This window comes from Saprolegnia parasitica, assembly GCF_000151545.1.
Source record: "Saprolegnia parasitica CBS 223.65 unplaced genomic scaffold supercont2.5, whole genome shotgun sequence".
Taxonomy (NCBI): Eukaryota; Oomycota; class Saprolegniomycetes; order Saprolegniales; family Saprolegniaceae; genus Saprolegnia; species Saprolegnia parasitica.
In genome coordinates, this window is record NW_012156399.1 from 313,319 (window position 1) to 324,802 (window position 11,484).

General features: G+C 60.1%; 4 protein-coding genes across 4 annotated transcripts; 3 read left to right on the forward strand and 1 right to left on the reverse strand.

The window, feature by feature from the left end:
• Nucleotides 1-30: 30 nt before the first annotated feature.
• SPRG_01964 (hypothetical protein) lies at nucleotides 31-3,203 on the forward strand (the record flags this gene model as incomplete). The annotated part of the gene is made up of 4 exons (XM_012340527.1): nucleotides 31-1,455; nucleotides 1,505-1,621; nucleotides 1,675-2,460; nucleotides 2,515-3,203. The coding sequence occupies 4 exons, from the start codon at nucleotides 31-33 to the stop codon at nucleotides 2,566-2,568; spliced, it is 2,382 nt and encodes a 793-aa protein (XP_012195917.1). The 3' UTR covers nucleotides 2,569-3,203.
• Nucleotides 3,204-3,324: 121 nt separating this feature from the next.
• Nucleotides 3,325-6,013, reverse strand: SPRG_01965 (hypothetical protein). Its single transcript, XM_012340528.1, has 7 exons — nucleotides 5,917-6,013; nucleotides 4,999-5,868; nucleotides 4,833-4,949; nucleotides 4,644-4,779; nucleotides 4,208-4,595; nucleotides 3,819-4,152; nucleotides 3,325-3,771 (listed from the first exon to the last, which is right to left on the reverse strand). Exons 1-7 carry the CDS (start codon nucleotides 5,999-6,001, stop codon nucleotides 3,410-3,412), a joined length of 2,292 nt encoding a protein of 763 aa, XP_012195918.1. The 5' UTR covers nucleotides 6,002-6,013; the 3' UTR covers nucleotides 3,325-3,409.
• Nucleotides 6,014-6,379: 366 nt separating this feature from the next.
• Nucleotides 6,380-7,880, forward strand: SPRG_01966 (acetate kinase). Its single transcript, XM_012340529.1, has 2 exons — nucleotides 6,380-6,871; nucleotides 6,918-7,880. Exons 1-2 carry the CDS (start codon nucleotides 6,512-6,514, stop codon nucleotides 7,800-7,802), a joined length of 1,245 nt encoding a protein of 414 aa, XP_012195919.1. The 5' UTR covers nucleotides 6,380-6,511; the 3' UTR covers nucleotides 7,803-7,880.
• A 1,053-nt stretch (nucleotides 7,881-8,933) lies between these two features.
• SPRG_01967 (hypothetical protein) lies at nucleotides 8,934-11,468 on the forward strand (the record flags this gene model as incomplete). The annotated part of the gene is made up of 7 exons (XM_012340530.1): nucleotides 8,934-8,990; nucleotides 9,046-9,882; nucleotides 9,924-10,040; nucleotides 10,091-10,226; nucleotides 10,280-10,670; nucleotides 10,726-11,059; nucleotides 11,107-11,468. Coding segments are annotated over 7 exons (2,234 nt in total), but the record flags the coding sequence as incomplete, so codon positions are not given.
• Nucleotides 11,469-11,484: the final 16 nt, after the last annotated feature.

Genomic DNA, 11,484 nt, shown 5'->3' on the forward strand with positions numbered 1-11,484 from the left:
CGCGATGAATGGTCATCTACAAATTGGGCCATGGGCAACAACAAGAAGGGACCGAAGAAGGCTGCGGGTGGCACCAAGCCCGCGCCGGCGTCGGCCAAGCCTGTCCATGCCAAGCAGCAGCAGGGTGCCTCCAAGGGCAAGCCGCAGCAGAAGCCGGCACAGCCCAAGGGCCAGCAGCAGCAAGCGCAGCCCAAGGGTAAGCCGCAGCAACAGCCTGCTCAGACCAAGGGCAAGCCGCAGCAGCAGCAGCATGTGCAGCCCAATCCCCAGAAAAAGGCGCACGAGAAGAAGGGTGCTGCTGCTTCGACGCCAAACCCAAAGCAGGGCAAGCCGACGACGCCTGTGGCGAAGGAGGGCAAGAAGGGTCGCATCGTTGTCGAGGCCGAAGACACGCAGCCCAACGAGAAGCTCGCGCTCATGCTCAAGAACATGAAGGACAACGCCGTCGCGTGGTACCTGGCTATCAAGCCGCTGTCGGCGGGCAAGGCAACGAAGGACACGCCCAAGTACAAGCCGAACGACCCGATCGTCGAAGAGAAGCGCAAGATGGCCGAGTCGGCCATGGAGAAGCAGCTCAAGGCGCTCGAGTCCAAGGGTAGCCTCTCGAGCGACGAGAAGTACCTCAAGACGATGATGAAGTCTGGTACGTTGGCCGATCGAATTGCTGCGACGACGCTCGCGATCCAGGGATCGCCGATCCACAACCTCCAGCGCCTGAGCCAGCTCGTGACGATGGCCAAGAACAAGTCGCGCCGCGAGTCGCAGATGGCTGTCGACTCGCTCAAGGATCTCTTCCTCAACAACCTCCTCCCGGACCGGAAGCTGCATTTCTTCCACCAGCAGCCGCTGCACCGCGCCGACGCGACCTTGCAGCACCTCGTCATTTGGTACTTTGAGCACTGCATCAAGATGGCGTTCTCGCAGCTCATCGCTGTGCTCTCCAACGGCATGAACGATGCCATCGACGTGCACAAGCGGGCGTGCATCCGCGCGGTCTTCGCGCTCCTCACTGAAAAGCCCGAGCAAGAAGCTGTTTTGCTCTCGATGCTGGTCAACAAGCTCGGCGACCCGGAGCGCAAGATTGCGGCTTATGTGCTGCATCAGCTCCAAGAACTGCTCAAGAAGCACCCCGTCATGAAGCGCGTTGTGGTCGCAGACGTTGAGCGCCTCTTGACGCGCACCAAGGTCACGGAGCGCACCAAGTACAACGCCGTGCTGTTTTTGAACCAGCTCTACTTGGATGCCAAGGACAAGCCGCTGGCGACGCATCTCATCAAGGTGTACTTTGGTCTCTTCACGAAAGAAGTCCACCGAACGGGCTCGGAAGCTGGCGGCCTCGAGCGGAAGCTTCTCTCGGCGCTCCTTGTCGGTGTCAACCGCTCGTTCCCGTACGCCGAGTGCACGTCGGCGGACTTTCAGTCAGAAATTGACACGATGTTCCGTGTGGTCCACACGGTATGCGACACCCTTGTCCTTCGTGTGCGTGTTTTTAGCGTCGTACTAGGCGCATTTCAGCACGAGTGTTCAAGCCCTCATGCTCCTCTTCCAAGTCATGAACTCGACCAACTCGGTGCCCGATCGGTTCTACACGGCCTTGTACGCCAAGCTGTTGGACCCCAAGGTACGACGCTTGGCTCCACTTTCGGTGGGTGGCTAAGTGCACGCCATTTGTAGCTCCCGACGACGTCCAAGCACGCGATGTTTTTGAACGTGCTCTTCCGCGCCATGAAGTCGGACGTCTCGCCCGCGCGTGTCAACGCGATGATCAAGCGCCTCCTCCAAGTCGCGTACACGATGGCACCAGCCTTCGCGTGCGCTTCGCTCTACCTCGTGTCGCAGGTCATGGCCCATAACCCGCGCCTCCGCGGCATGATCAACATGGCCGAAGCCAGCGATGTGAGCGTCGTGACCAACGACGCGACGTCCAACGCCAAGGACGACGATAACGAGGGCGATGACGACAAGGGCGACGATGACGAAGACGACGATGCCGAAGAAGAGACGGCGTCCGACGACAATGCGACCGAGAAGGTCCCCGAAGAAGACGACGCCGACATGATGGCGGAGCGGGATCGCTCGGCGGCGCTGCTGGCGGCCATGGGCCTTGACGGCGCGGACGCAGTGGCCGAGCGCCAGAGCACGTCGCAGGCCGGTGTCGCGACGGTGTACGACGCCAAGAAGCGCAACCCCTTGTACGCGGGCGCCGACAACGCGTGCCTCTGGGAGCTGCAGCCGTTCCTGCAGCACTACCACCCGTCCGTGGCCACGTTTGCCAAGCAGCTGCTCGAAGGGCAGATCGTCTACAGCGGCGACCCGCTCACGGACTTTACGCTCACGACGTTTTCGACAAGTTTGTCAACAAGAAGCCCAAGGCCAAGGACGGGCCGCACCAGCGCGGGGTCGCGGCGCCGTCGGCGATGGCCAGCATGTACTCGGAAGAGTTCCAGAACCAAGACGAAGGTATGTCGTTTCCGCTGTGAAGACACATTGTCTTATATCGTTGTGACAAATTAGGCAACGTCGAGGAAAGCGACAAGTTCTTTTACACGTTCTTCAAGGAACGCTTGAAGCGGAAGCCCAAGAAGGCCAAGAAGGAGCCCAAGGACGGCGACGCCTCGGAAGACGACGAGTACGAGGCCTTTGCCCAGCAGTTGGCCGAGGGTCTCATGCAAGACAACGACGACGAAGACGTCGACATGGACGACTGGAGCGGTCCGGAGGAGGACAGCGATGATGACGAGGGCGCTGAGGACGCGGACCCGAGCGAGCTCCTCGCCAATGAGTTCCCCGACTCGGACTCGGACGCGTCGGAAGTTGACGATGAAGAGCTGCTCATGACCAACGGCCACTCGCTCGGCGACGACGCCGATGACTTTATGGACGACGACGACGACGACGACGACGACGATGACATGGACGAGGACGATGACGCGGATGACGGCGAAGACGACGACGATGACGAAGACGCCATGGTGTTCCAGGAAGACAAGACGGCCAAATTTGCGGCCAAGTCAAAGAAGGGCGCGGCGCCGGACCGGAAGCGCAAGTCGCCGTTCGCGTCCGCGGACGACTACCTGGATCAGATTGCCGAGCTCGAGGCCGCTGCGCGGTCGTCCAAGTCCAAAAAGCCTCGCAAGTAAATCTCCCTAATCACTACACTATATAATTCGACGCTCGTAACCTACTCCATGTCTACCAACGCCGTTGATACTGGGACTGGGGTTTTCGAGTTCACAAGCACGAGGTATCTGGATAGCACAGCTCTGTTGCGTGCATGCGGCCTGACGATCAGGATTCAAGGTCCAGGGCGCCACGGCACCCAAGGTACTTACAGATGGGATCTTTTAGTTAGATAGCACTCACAACGTCTAACTGGACTAGCTCTAGGCGATGTGCCGGGCGTTGTTCCTTAAGGCTTGGCCGCTTCGTTCATCTGATCGGCCTGGATCGCCGTGATGGCGATCGTGGTGACAATGTCGCCGACCGTGGCGCCGCGGCTGAGGTCGTTGACGGGTTTGTTGAGCCCCTGCAGCATCGGACCCATCGCGAGGCAGTTGGTCGACTGCTGCACCGCCTTGTACGTGTTGTTGCCCGTGTTGAGGTCCGGGAAGATGAGCACGTTGGCGTTGCCCGCGACCTCCATCTCGGTCTTCTTGAGGCCCTTGACCTTTTGCTTGGCGATGAGCGGGTTCATGGCCGCGTCGTACTGGATCGGGCCGTACATGGGAATCTCGGGCGCCATCTTTTGCGCGAGCTTGGTGGCTTCCCGCACTACGATCGACATATCAGCATGCATATTGGAGCAGTTATAGACGTACCCTTGTCGATGATCGGACCCTTGTTCGAGTCGCCGGTTGCGTACGAGAGCAGCGCGACGCGGGGCTCCATGCCGAACGCAATCGCCGATTCAGCACTCTGTACCGCGATGTTGGCCAGGTCCTCGGCCGTCGGGTCCGTGTTGATCGCGCAGTCACCGTAGAGCACGACATCATGATCCAAGCACATGAAAAAGACGCTCGAGACCAGCGGGCGGTCGGGGCGCGTCTTGATGAGCTGGAGCGCCGGGCGCACCGTGTTGGCTGTCGTGTGGCATGCACCCGAGACCATGCCGTCGGCGAGACCCATCTCGACCATGAGCGTACCATAGCACGTCTACATCAACATTCAGACTTAGCGAGACGATCCAAACATTGCATGGAAAATGTACCGCTTCCGCAGCCGACTCGCGGGCCACTTCACGAGAGACACCCTTGATCTTGCGCTTCTCGTAGAAGCGATCGGCATACATATCGAGGTCGGCAGACTTGGACGGGTCCACGATGGATGCCGCCGACAAGTCGAGTCGGAGCGTCTTGGCGCGTGCCGCGATCGATTCGACGTCGCCGAGGATCGTGAGCTTGGCAATGTCGCGCCGGAGGACCTCGTCGGCAGCCTGGAGAATGCGGTCGTCTTCGCCTTCGGTGAGCACAATGTGCTGCTGGACCTTGCGCGCCTTGGAAAAGAGAAAGTGCTTGAACTGCTTGGGCGTCCGCTTCGTGCTCATCTCTTTCGAGACACCACCGACAACCGAGTCGCGGGCCACATACTTGTCAAACCTACAGAAAAGTTCGTCTCGAATGCACTGTTCAGTCGCGAAGGCGTACAGAATATACGACTGCTGGATCTTGGTCTGGCTCGTGGGCAGAATATCGCACGTGACGCGGCTCAGCGCGTTCGCCGTCTTGTACGAGTCGCCTTCGACCGTGTAAATTGGGATCGTCGCGTTATCAATCTTGGCCACTAAACGCAGCATGTTACTGCTTCTGCCATCGGCCGAGAGATCGAGTACGCACTGCCTTCGAGAATTTCCTTGACGTGGTCCTGGGGGAACTTGCCGTTGGTCAAAATGACCGCCGCGACGTTCGGCAACGCGCCCGAGAGCTTACTCACAAGCAAGCCCAGCATGACGTCTACGCACGTGGTGAGATGTCTACAATCACGCAACAAGTATAAACGTACCTGTGCGATCGGCCGAAACAATGACAAGAAGACCATCGTCGTGCTTCTTCATGTGGCCAAAGAGGTCCTTGAGGTCGCTCGTCCCCACAAAGCCGTCGGTGACGACGACGCTGTTGGGCGACGGTGGGCCGTAGAGCTGCGTTGCGTGGAGCTGGTCCACGACTTCGTTCAGGCGCTTGGACGCGAGAATCGAGTCGAGGGGGAGCGCGCCATGGAAGATCGAGTTCGTCTCGCCCTTCTCGGCCAAGATGGCCTGCACGCGCTTCCGAATCTCGATCGGATCTTTCGTGTGCACACGGTTGGCGATCGAGCCCACGTACGTCAGCCCGGCGTCCTGGACCGCGTCCTTGGCGAGGAGCACACGCGTCACGATCGTGTCGACGAGCTTCTTCGTGCGCTCGTCCTCCGAGAGACTCTCATCCGCTTCGACATCCGCGAGATCGTTTGTTAACAGCACGGGAGCACCGAGCGTCTTGGCCAGCTCCACGTTGATGTCCCATGCAAGGTCGGGCGCCGACTCGAACATGGCGCCTTCGATGACCACAAAATCGTGCTTGGCGCGAAGGGCTTCAAACTTGGAGATGATCGTATCGGTGACCGAGTCGAGGTCGCCCTTCAAGCGGGCTTGGACCACATCGTCGTTGTAGAGACCGACGAGCTGGTCCTTCTCCTCCGGGAGCTTGAACTCGGACTTCATGACTTCGACGTGGTGGTCGGACACGCGCGGGTCCTTGTTGGGCGCGATCGGTCGGAAGTAGCCCACGGACGGGTACTTGACCGAGAGCGTATTCATGAGGCCGAGGAGCACGGGCGACTGGTGCGACGTCGTGTCGTTGGACATGACAAAGACGCGGTCGTTGGCATGGGGGGCTACACATACAGCCCGTCAACCTACGTCCTAGGTCTCCATGCGCCTACCATCCGAGAAGAGGCGGCTCGTGGCGGCGCGCGCGAGAAGCGCGGACCGGCGCGTCGGTAGCAAGTGGCGGCTCGCGCGGAGCATGCTGACAATCTGAAAATGACGCTGGATCGCATTTCTGCGTCAAGCGCGTCTAGCTTTCGGATATGTCCTATTTGAAGAGCACAAGTCCGAATTGTAGCGGTTAAGATTCGGCAACCGTTGAAAACCAGGCGGACGTCACAGTTGCGTGTTTTTGCGCGGCGGGTATTTTTATCCCAGAACGAATCTGAATAAAATACACTGGATTTATCCTGACTAGGGATTTGTAAGGGCGACCTCGGAATTGCGATTAAATACAGTGTAGAAAGGGCCTGTGGGCTGGCGCTGACGACGCTTATCCGGACAAAGATCCGCTTTTCTGACGCACCGGCCGTGGATGTCCCAAGGCGACGCGCTGCACCAATGAGGAGCAGTCATTCTCGGACTTGCGGTCGCTCAAGCACGCGCCGCCGGCCTGTCGCACTCCGTGTCCTCTTTGACGAACTCGGTCTCATTCACTGCACGACGCTCGCCATCCTATCGCAATCAGTTCATATTGCACTTTGAAACAAGATGGACAAGCTCACCAAGATCCTCGTGCTCAACGCCGGCAGTTCGACGCTCAAGTACAAGCTCTTTGCCGCGTCGCGCGCCGCGGCCAAGTCGCACCTCTCGCTCGCGCCCATGATCTCGGGTATGGTCGAGATCGGCGAAGTCTCCAAGGTCACGCACAAGACACATGGCGAGAACCCGAAGAAGATGGAACTCCCGGACGCCAACCTTGACGACCACAAGACGGCGCTCTCGCTCGTCATTGACCTCCTCTGTGACCCGAGCTTTGGTGGCCTCGCGCACAAGAGCGACATCAACGCCATCGGGCACCGTGTCGTGCACGGCGGTGAGCGCTTCTCGGACGCGTCGCTCATCACGCCCGTACGCAGACTACAACCTATGACGTCGTCACGTATGCTGCGAATAGGGTATCATGGGCGCGCTTGAAGAGAGCATTGCGCTCGCGCCGCTGCACAACCCGGCCAACATCCTCGGCATCCAAGTCGCGACCGAGCTGCTCGGCGACGCCTGCCCGCAGGTCGCAGTCTTTGACACGGCGTTCCACGCGACGATGCCGCCGCCCGCCTTTTTGTACGGCCTCCCGTACAACCTGTATAAGGAGCATGGCGTTCGGCGGTACGGCTTCCACGGCACGAGCCACAGCTACGTCGCGGCGCAGGCGGCCAAGCACCTCAACAAGCCGCTGAGCGAGTGCAACTTTATCACGTGCCACCTCGGGAACGGCGCGAGTGTCACGGCCATTAAGAACGGCCAGAGCATTGACACGAGCATGGGCTTGACGCCGCTCGAAGGGCTTGTCATGGGCACTCGGTCCGGCGACATTGACCCGGCGATCCCGACCTTCCTCCACAACCACGTGGGCATGAGCTACGCCGAGATCGACACGATGCTCAACAAGAAGAGCGGGCTCCTCGGGCTCTCGGGTGACGCCGACATTCGCGTGCTCCAAGACCGCTTCCGCGCCGGCGACGCCCATGCGGACCTGACGCTGGACGTGTTTGCCCACCGCGTACGCAAGTACATTGGCTCGTACCTCGTGCAGCTGTCGCCGCGCCTCGACGGCATCATCTTTACGGGCGGCATTGGCGAAAATTCCTGGATTCTTCGCAACAAGATCCTCAAGGATCTCGCCCACGTCGGCGTCGTCGTCGATAAGAGCCGCAACGAAGTCGACCTCACCACCAACGTCCTCGAAGTGCACGCCGACGAGAGCAGCGTCCCGATCCTCGTCGTGCAGACGGACGAGGAAAAGAGCATTGCGGCCCAGACGTACCGCATCGTGCAAGAATAGGATGACAATTCCGTAGTACACTAGTACTAGTACAAATGCTAGTATACATTGTCATTAAACGTGTCGACGTGGTGGCTGCGTGCACCTGAATGCAGATCGCGTGTCAGCAGCATGGGTCTCCATGACCAGGTTTCGCAGGCCGACGCAAGGCATCGGTGCGAGAAAGCGCCGTCGACAAAGCACGGCCGCTCGATGTGTCGTCACCAGGGGTAGGGGAACAGCTGATGCGCGTCGAGGTATAGGTCCTGCAAAAAAGAAAGCCGTCGTGTCAATTTGGCGGAGAGCCGACCGGCGGCGGGCGAGTATCGGCATCGACGCCGCTCCTGGCGGGACCCATTAAAGGGGATCGGCTGCAACCAACGTCGCTCGTTTACAAACCAGGATACGCAAAGGAATCTTGACCGTGAACCTCCGCGGACGTCCTCGCGATGTCGCGTCACACGTCTGCGGATGACGTAGACTGGAGACCACACGCTTTTTCTGCCTGTCCGCACGGCTTCTGCAAGGCGTGCATCGGTCGACGCCAACGATTGGCCGGGCTCTCGACACGGCATGCGACAGCTGTTTCCAAGCGGCCACTCATTCGCCGCCGCCGCGCGCCATCACGCGCGCGGCGTGCCGTGCTGCGTAGAGCCCGTCCTGTGCACCATGCACGCTGCGTGGCACGCTGCGCCGTGCGCCAGCCCCTTGGGGATAACCGCGCCACTTGGGACAGCCGTGGGATAGGCAGTGAGTCACAGTAGCGGCATAAATCCAGCCACGCGCGTGTCGCGTCCATGCTTCCTCGCGCAATCGACATCACGTCGCAGTCCGTCCATCGATCCGTGGATTCGCACTCCTTGTTGGACGGGGTGGGTGCGCCAGACCATCATCGACGCAGGAACCAGCCGAGTTGCAAGGGCTGGTCGTCGTCGGTATTCTAGTTGGCACGGCGTCGGCGATGGTGGTACCCACCTGACTTCGACGTCACAGCGCCGAGCCAAGACGTCAGCATACAAACCGCAAGATATCAGGCAAGCGGTCTGCGAAAGAAAGCAGCCACCTGGTCCGCCAAAATGACGGATGGCTAATCCCTCCATGACGACGTAATCGGTGAGAGGTCCGTGGTGGTGGTCACTTGAGCATTTGCCACCATGTTTCGTCTTCGTCGGCCGCTCCAATCCGCGCCCCGCCGTTGGTACTCGGAGAGTACGCCGATGATAATTCGATGTCTGCGCGCCAATTCATATGCGATGCTGCGTAGCGCACAAGGTCAACGACCGCGTCGTCGTGCTCTCCAACGACGCGACGTCGCACCAGACACCCGTGCTCCTCGGGCTCATGAACACACTCGCAATCAAATACCACTCGGTGGGCTATTTCCGCCCGATTGCGCCGCCGGTGGGATCGGACCACCACGTCGAACTCTTCAAGTCGGAGCTCAAGCTGCCCGAAACGTACGAACAGCTCGTGGGGCTGCACCACGACGACGTTGTGAACGCGCGCTTGAGCGGCGACCTCGACGTCGTCACCGATACGATCGTGGCCAAATTTGAAGCCCTGCGCGCCAAGCACGACTTTGTCGTGATCGAAGGCGCGACCTTCGAGTCGGCGCCCGACCTCGCTTGGGACATCAACGTCGAGCTCGCCAAGACGCTCGGTGCGCCGGTCCTCCTCACCAACGACTTTGGCGACGTGCCCGAGGTGCAGCGCATTGAAGATGCGATTGCGACGCGGGTGCTTCTCGGGAAAGACGCGGTCGACGCGGCGGGCCTCACGTACATTGGGTCGATCGCGAATCGCGTGCGCAGCTCGACGCCGCTCGAGACGCGCCAGCGGGTGCACGATCTCCTGCGGGAGAAGGGCGCGGCCGACCCGACGATCTTCCTCGGGGCGCTGCCGCTCGACAGCATCCTCGCGTCCAAGCGCTTGAACGAGGTCGTCGCGCAGCTGCAGGCGACGCAGCTCTATGGCCCGGCGTCGCCCAACAGTGTCGTCGTCACCGAAGGTCTCATTGGCACAAGCGACCTCAAGGAGCTTTTCGGCCATCTCAAGGCCCACGACGACGGTCTTCTCGTGATCACGTCGGCGGATCGCACGGGTACGTCCATGACTTGTGTTGAGGTATCTCATGGGTCGCAGATGTCGTTCTGGGTCTTTTGGCAAGTCGTGCGTCTGGCGCCCTTCCCAACGTCGCCGGCGTCGTTTTGACCAATGGCGCGTACCCGCAAGACCACGTCAAGAACATCCTGGATGGCAGTATGCTGTATTTTCGCACGCCAAATTGGCGCCAACGACTGTTTTTCTAGTGGCCAAGATCGACAATGCGACGATCCCGATCTACACGGTCGAAGGCGACGCGTACAAGACGGCGAACGCGCTGAGCCGCGTCACGTGCGACATCCTGCCCACGAGCCAAACCAAGATCCAGCAGTCCAACATTCTGTACGACAACGACCTTCACTCTGTACAAATCTGATTGTGGACAACTTGTCTAGCTTTGACAAATTCGTGTCGCGGAGTGCGCTCATGGACACGGTGTGCCAAGCTGTCAAGAGCACGAAGCGGACGCCCAAGCAGTTCAAGCACTTTCTCTTTTCCAAGGCGCGCAAGGTCCAGCAGCACATTGTGCTCACCGAAGGCGAAGACGACCGCATTCTCCAGGCCGCCGACGAGGTCCTTCGGCGCGACATTGCCAAGCTCACGATCCTCGGCGACGTCGAATCGATCGCGGCACGCGCCAAGACGCTCCGACTCGACTTGTCGGCGGCATCCATCGTGGACCCGTCCAAGTCTGCCGACCTCGATCTCCTCGCCGCGCGCTTCTACGAGAAGCGCAAGGTCAAGGGCGTCTCCCTCGAATTCGCCCGCGAGTCGGCTGCGGAAGCGGTACATTTTCCTTGCAATGTTTGGATCGTCTCGCTAAGTCTGAATGTTGATGTAGACGTGCTATGGTACGCTCATGGTCGAGATGGGTCTCGCCGACGGCATGGTCTCGGGTGCATGCCACACGACGGCCAACACGGTGCGCCCGGCGCTCCAGCTCATCAAGACGCGCCCCGACCGCCCGTTGGTCTCGAGCGTCTTTTTCATGTGCCTCGAAGACGATGTGGTCGTATACGGTGACTGCGCGATCAACACGGACCCGACGGCTGAGGACCTGGCCAACATCGCGGTACAGAGTGCTGAATCGGCGATTGCGTTCGGCATGGAGCCCCGCGTCGCGCTGCTCTCGTACGCAACCGGCGACTCGAACAAGGGTCCGATCATCGACAAGGGTACGTCTATAACTGCTCCAATATGCATGCTGATATGTCGATCGTAGTGCGGGAAGCCACCAAGCTCGCGCAAAAGATGGCGCCCGAGATTCCCATGTACGGCCCGATCCAGTACGACGCGGCCATGAACCCGCTCATCGCCAAGCAAAAGGTCAAGGGTCTCAAGAAGACCGAGATGGAGGTCGCGGGCAACGCCAACGTACTCATCTTCCCGGACCTCAACACGGGCAACAACACGTACAAGGCGGTGCAGCAGTCGACCAACTGCCTCGCGATGGGTCCGATGCTGCAGGGCCTCAACAAACCCGTCAACGACCTCAGCCGCGGCGCCACGGTCGGCGACATTGTCACCACGATCGCCATCACGGCGATCCAGGCCGATCAGATGCGCACGGCGGCATCACTCTAACTTAATCCTACACCAA

Bases quoted from the DNA above. Each gene is read 5' to 3' on its own strand.
- SPRG_01966 (XM_012340529.1), top strand. From the start codon at position 6,512: ATGGACAAGCTCACCAAGATCCTCGTGCTCAACGCCGGCAGTTCGACG. The intron at 6,872-6,917 runs GTACGCAGACTA...TGCTGCGAATAG, and splicing joins ACGCGTCGCTCATCACGCCC to GGTATCATGGGCGCGCTTGA.
- SPRG_01965 (XM_012340528.1), bottom strand. From the start codon at position 6,001: ATGCTCCGCGCGAGCCGCCACTTGCTACCGACGCGCCGGTCCGCGCTT. The intron at 5,869-5,916 runs GTAGGCGCATGG...CTGTATGTGTAG, and splicing joins GAGCCGCCTCTTCTCGGATG to CCCCCCATGCCAACGACCGC. The intron at 4,596-4,643 runs GTACGCCTTCGC...ACTTTTCTGTAG, and splicing joins ATCCAGCAGTCGTATATTCT to GTTTGACAAGTATGTGGCCC.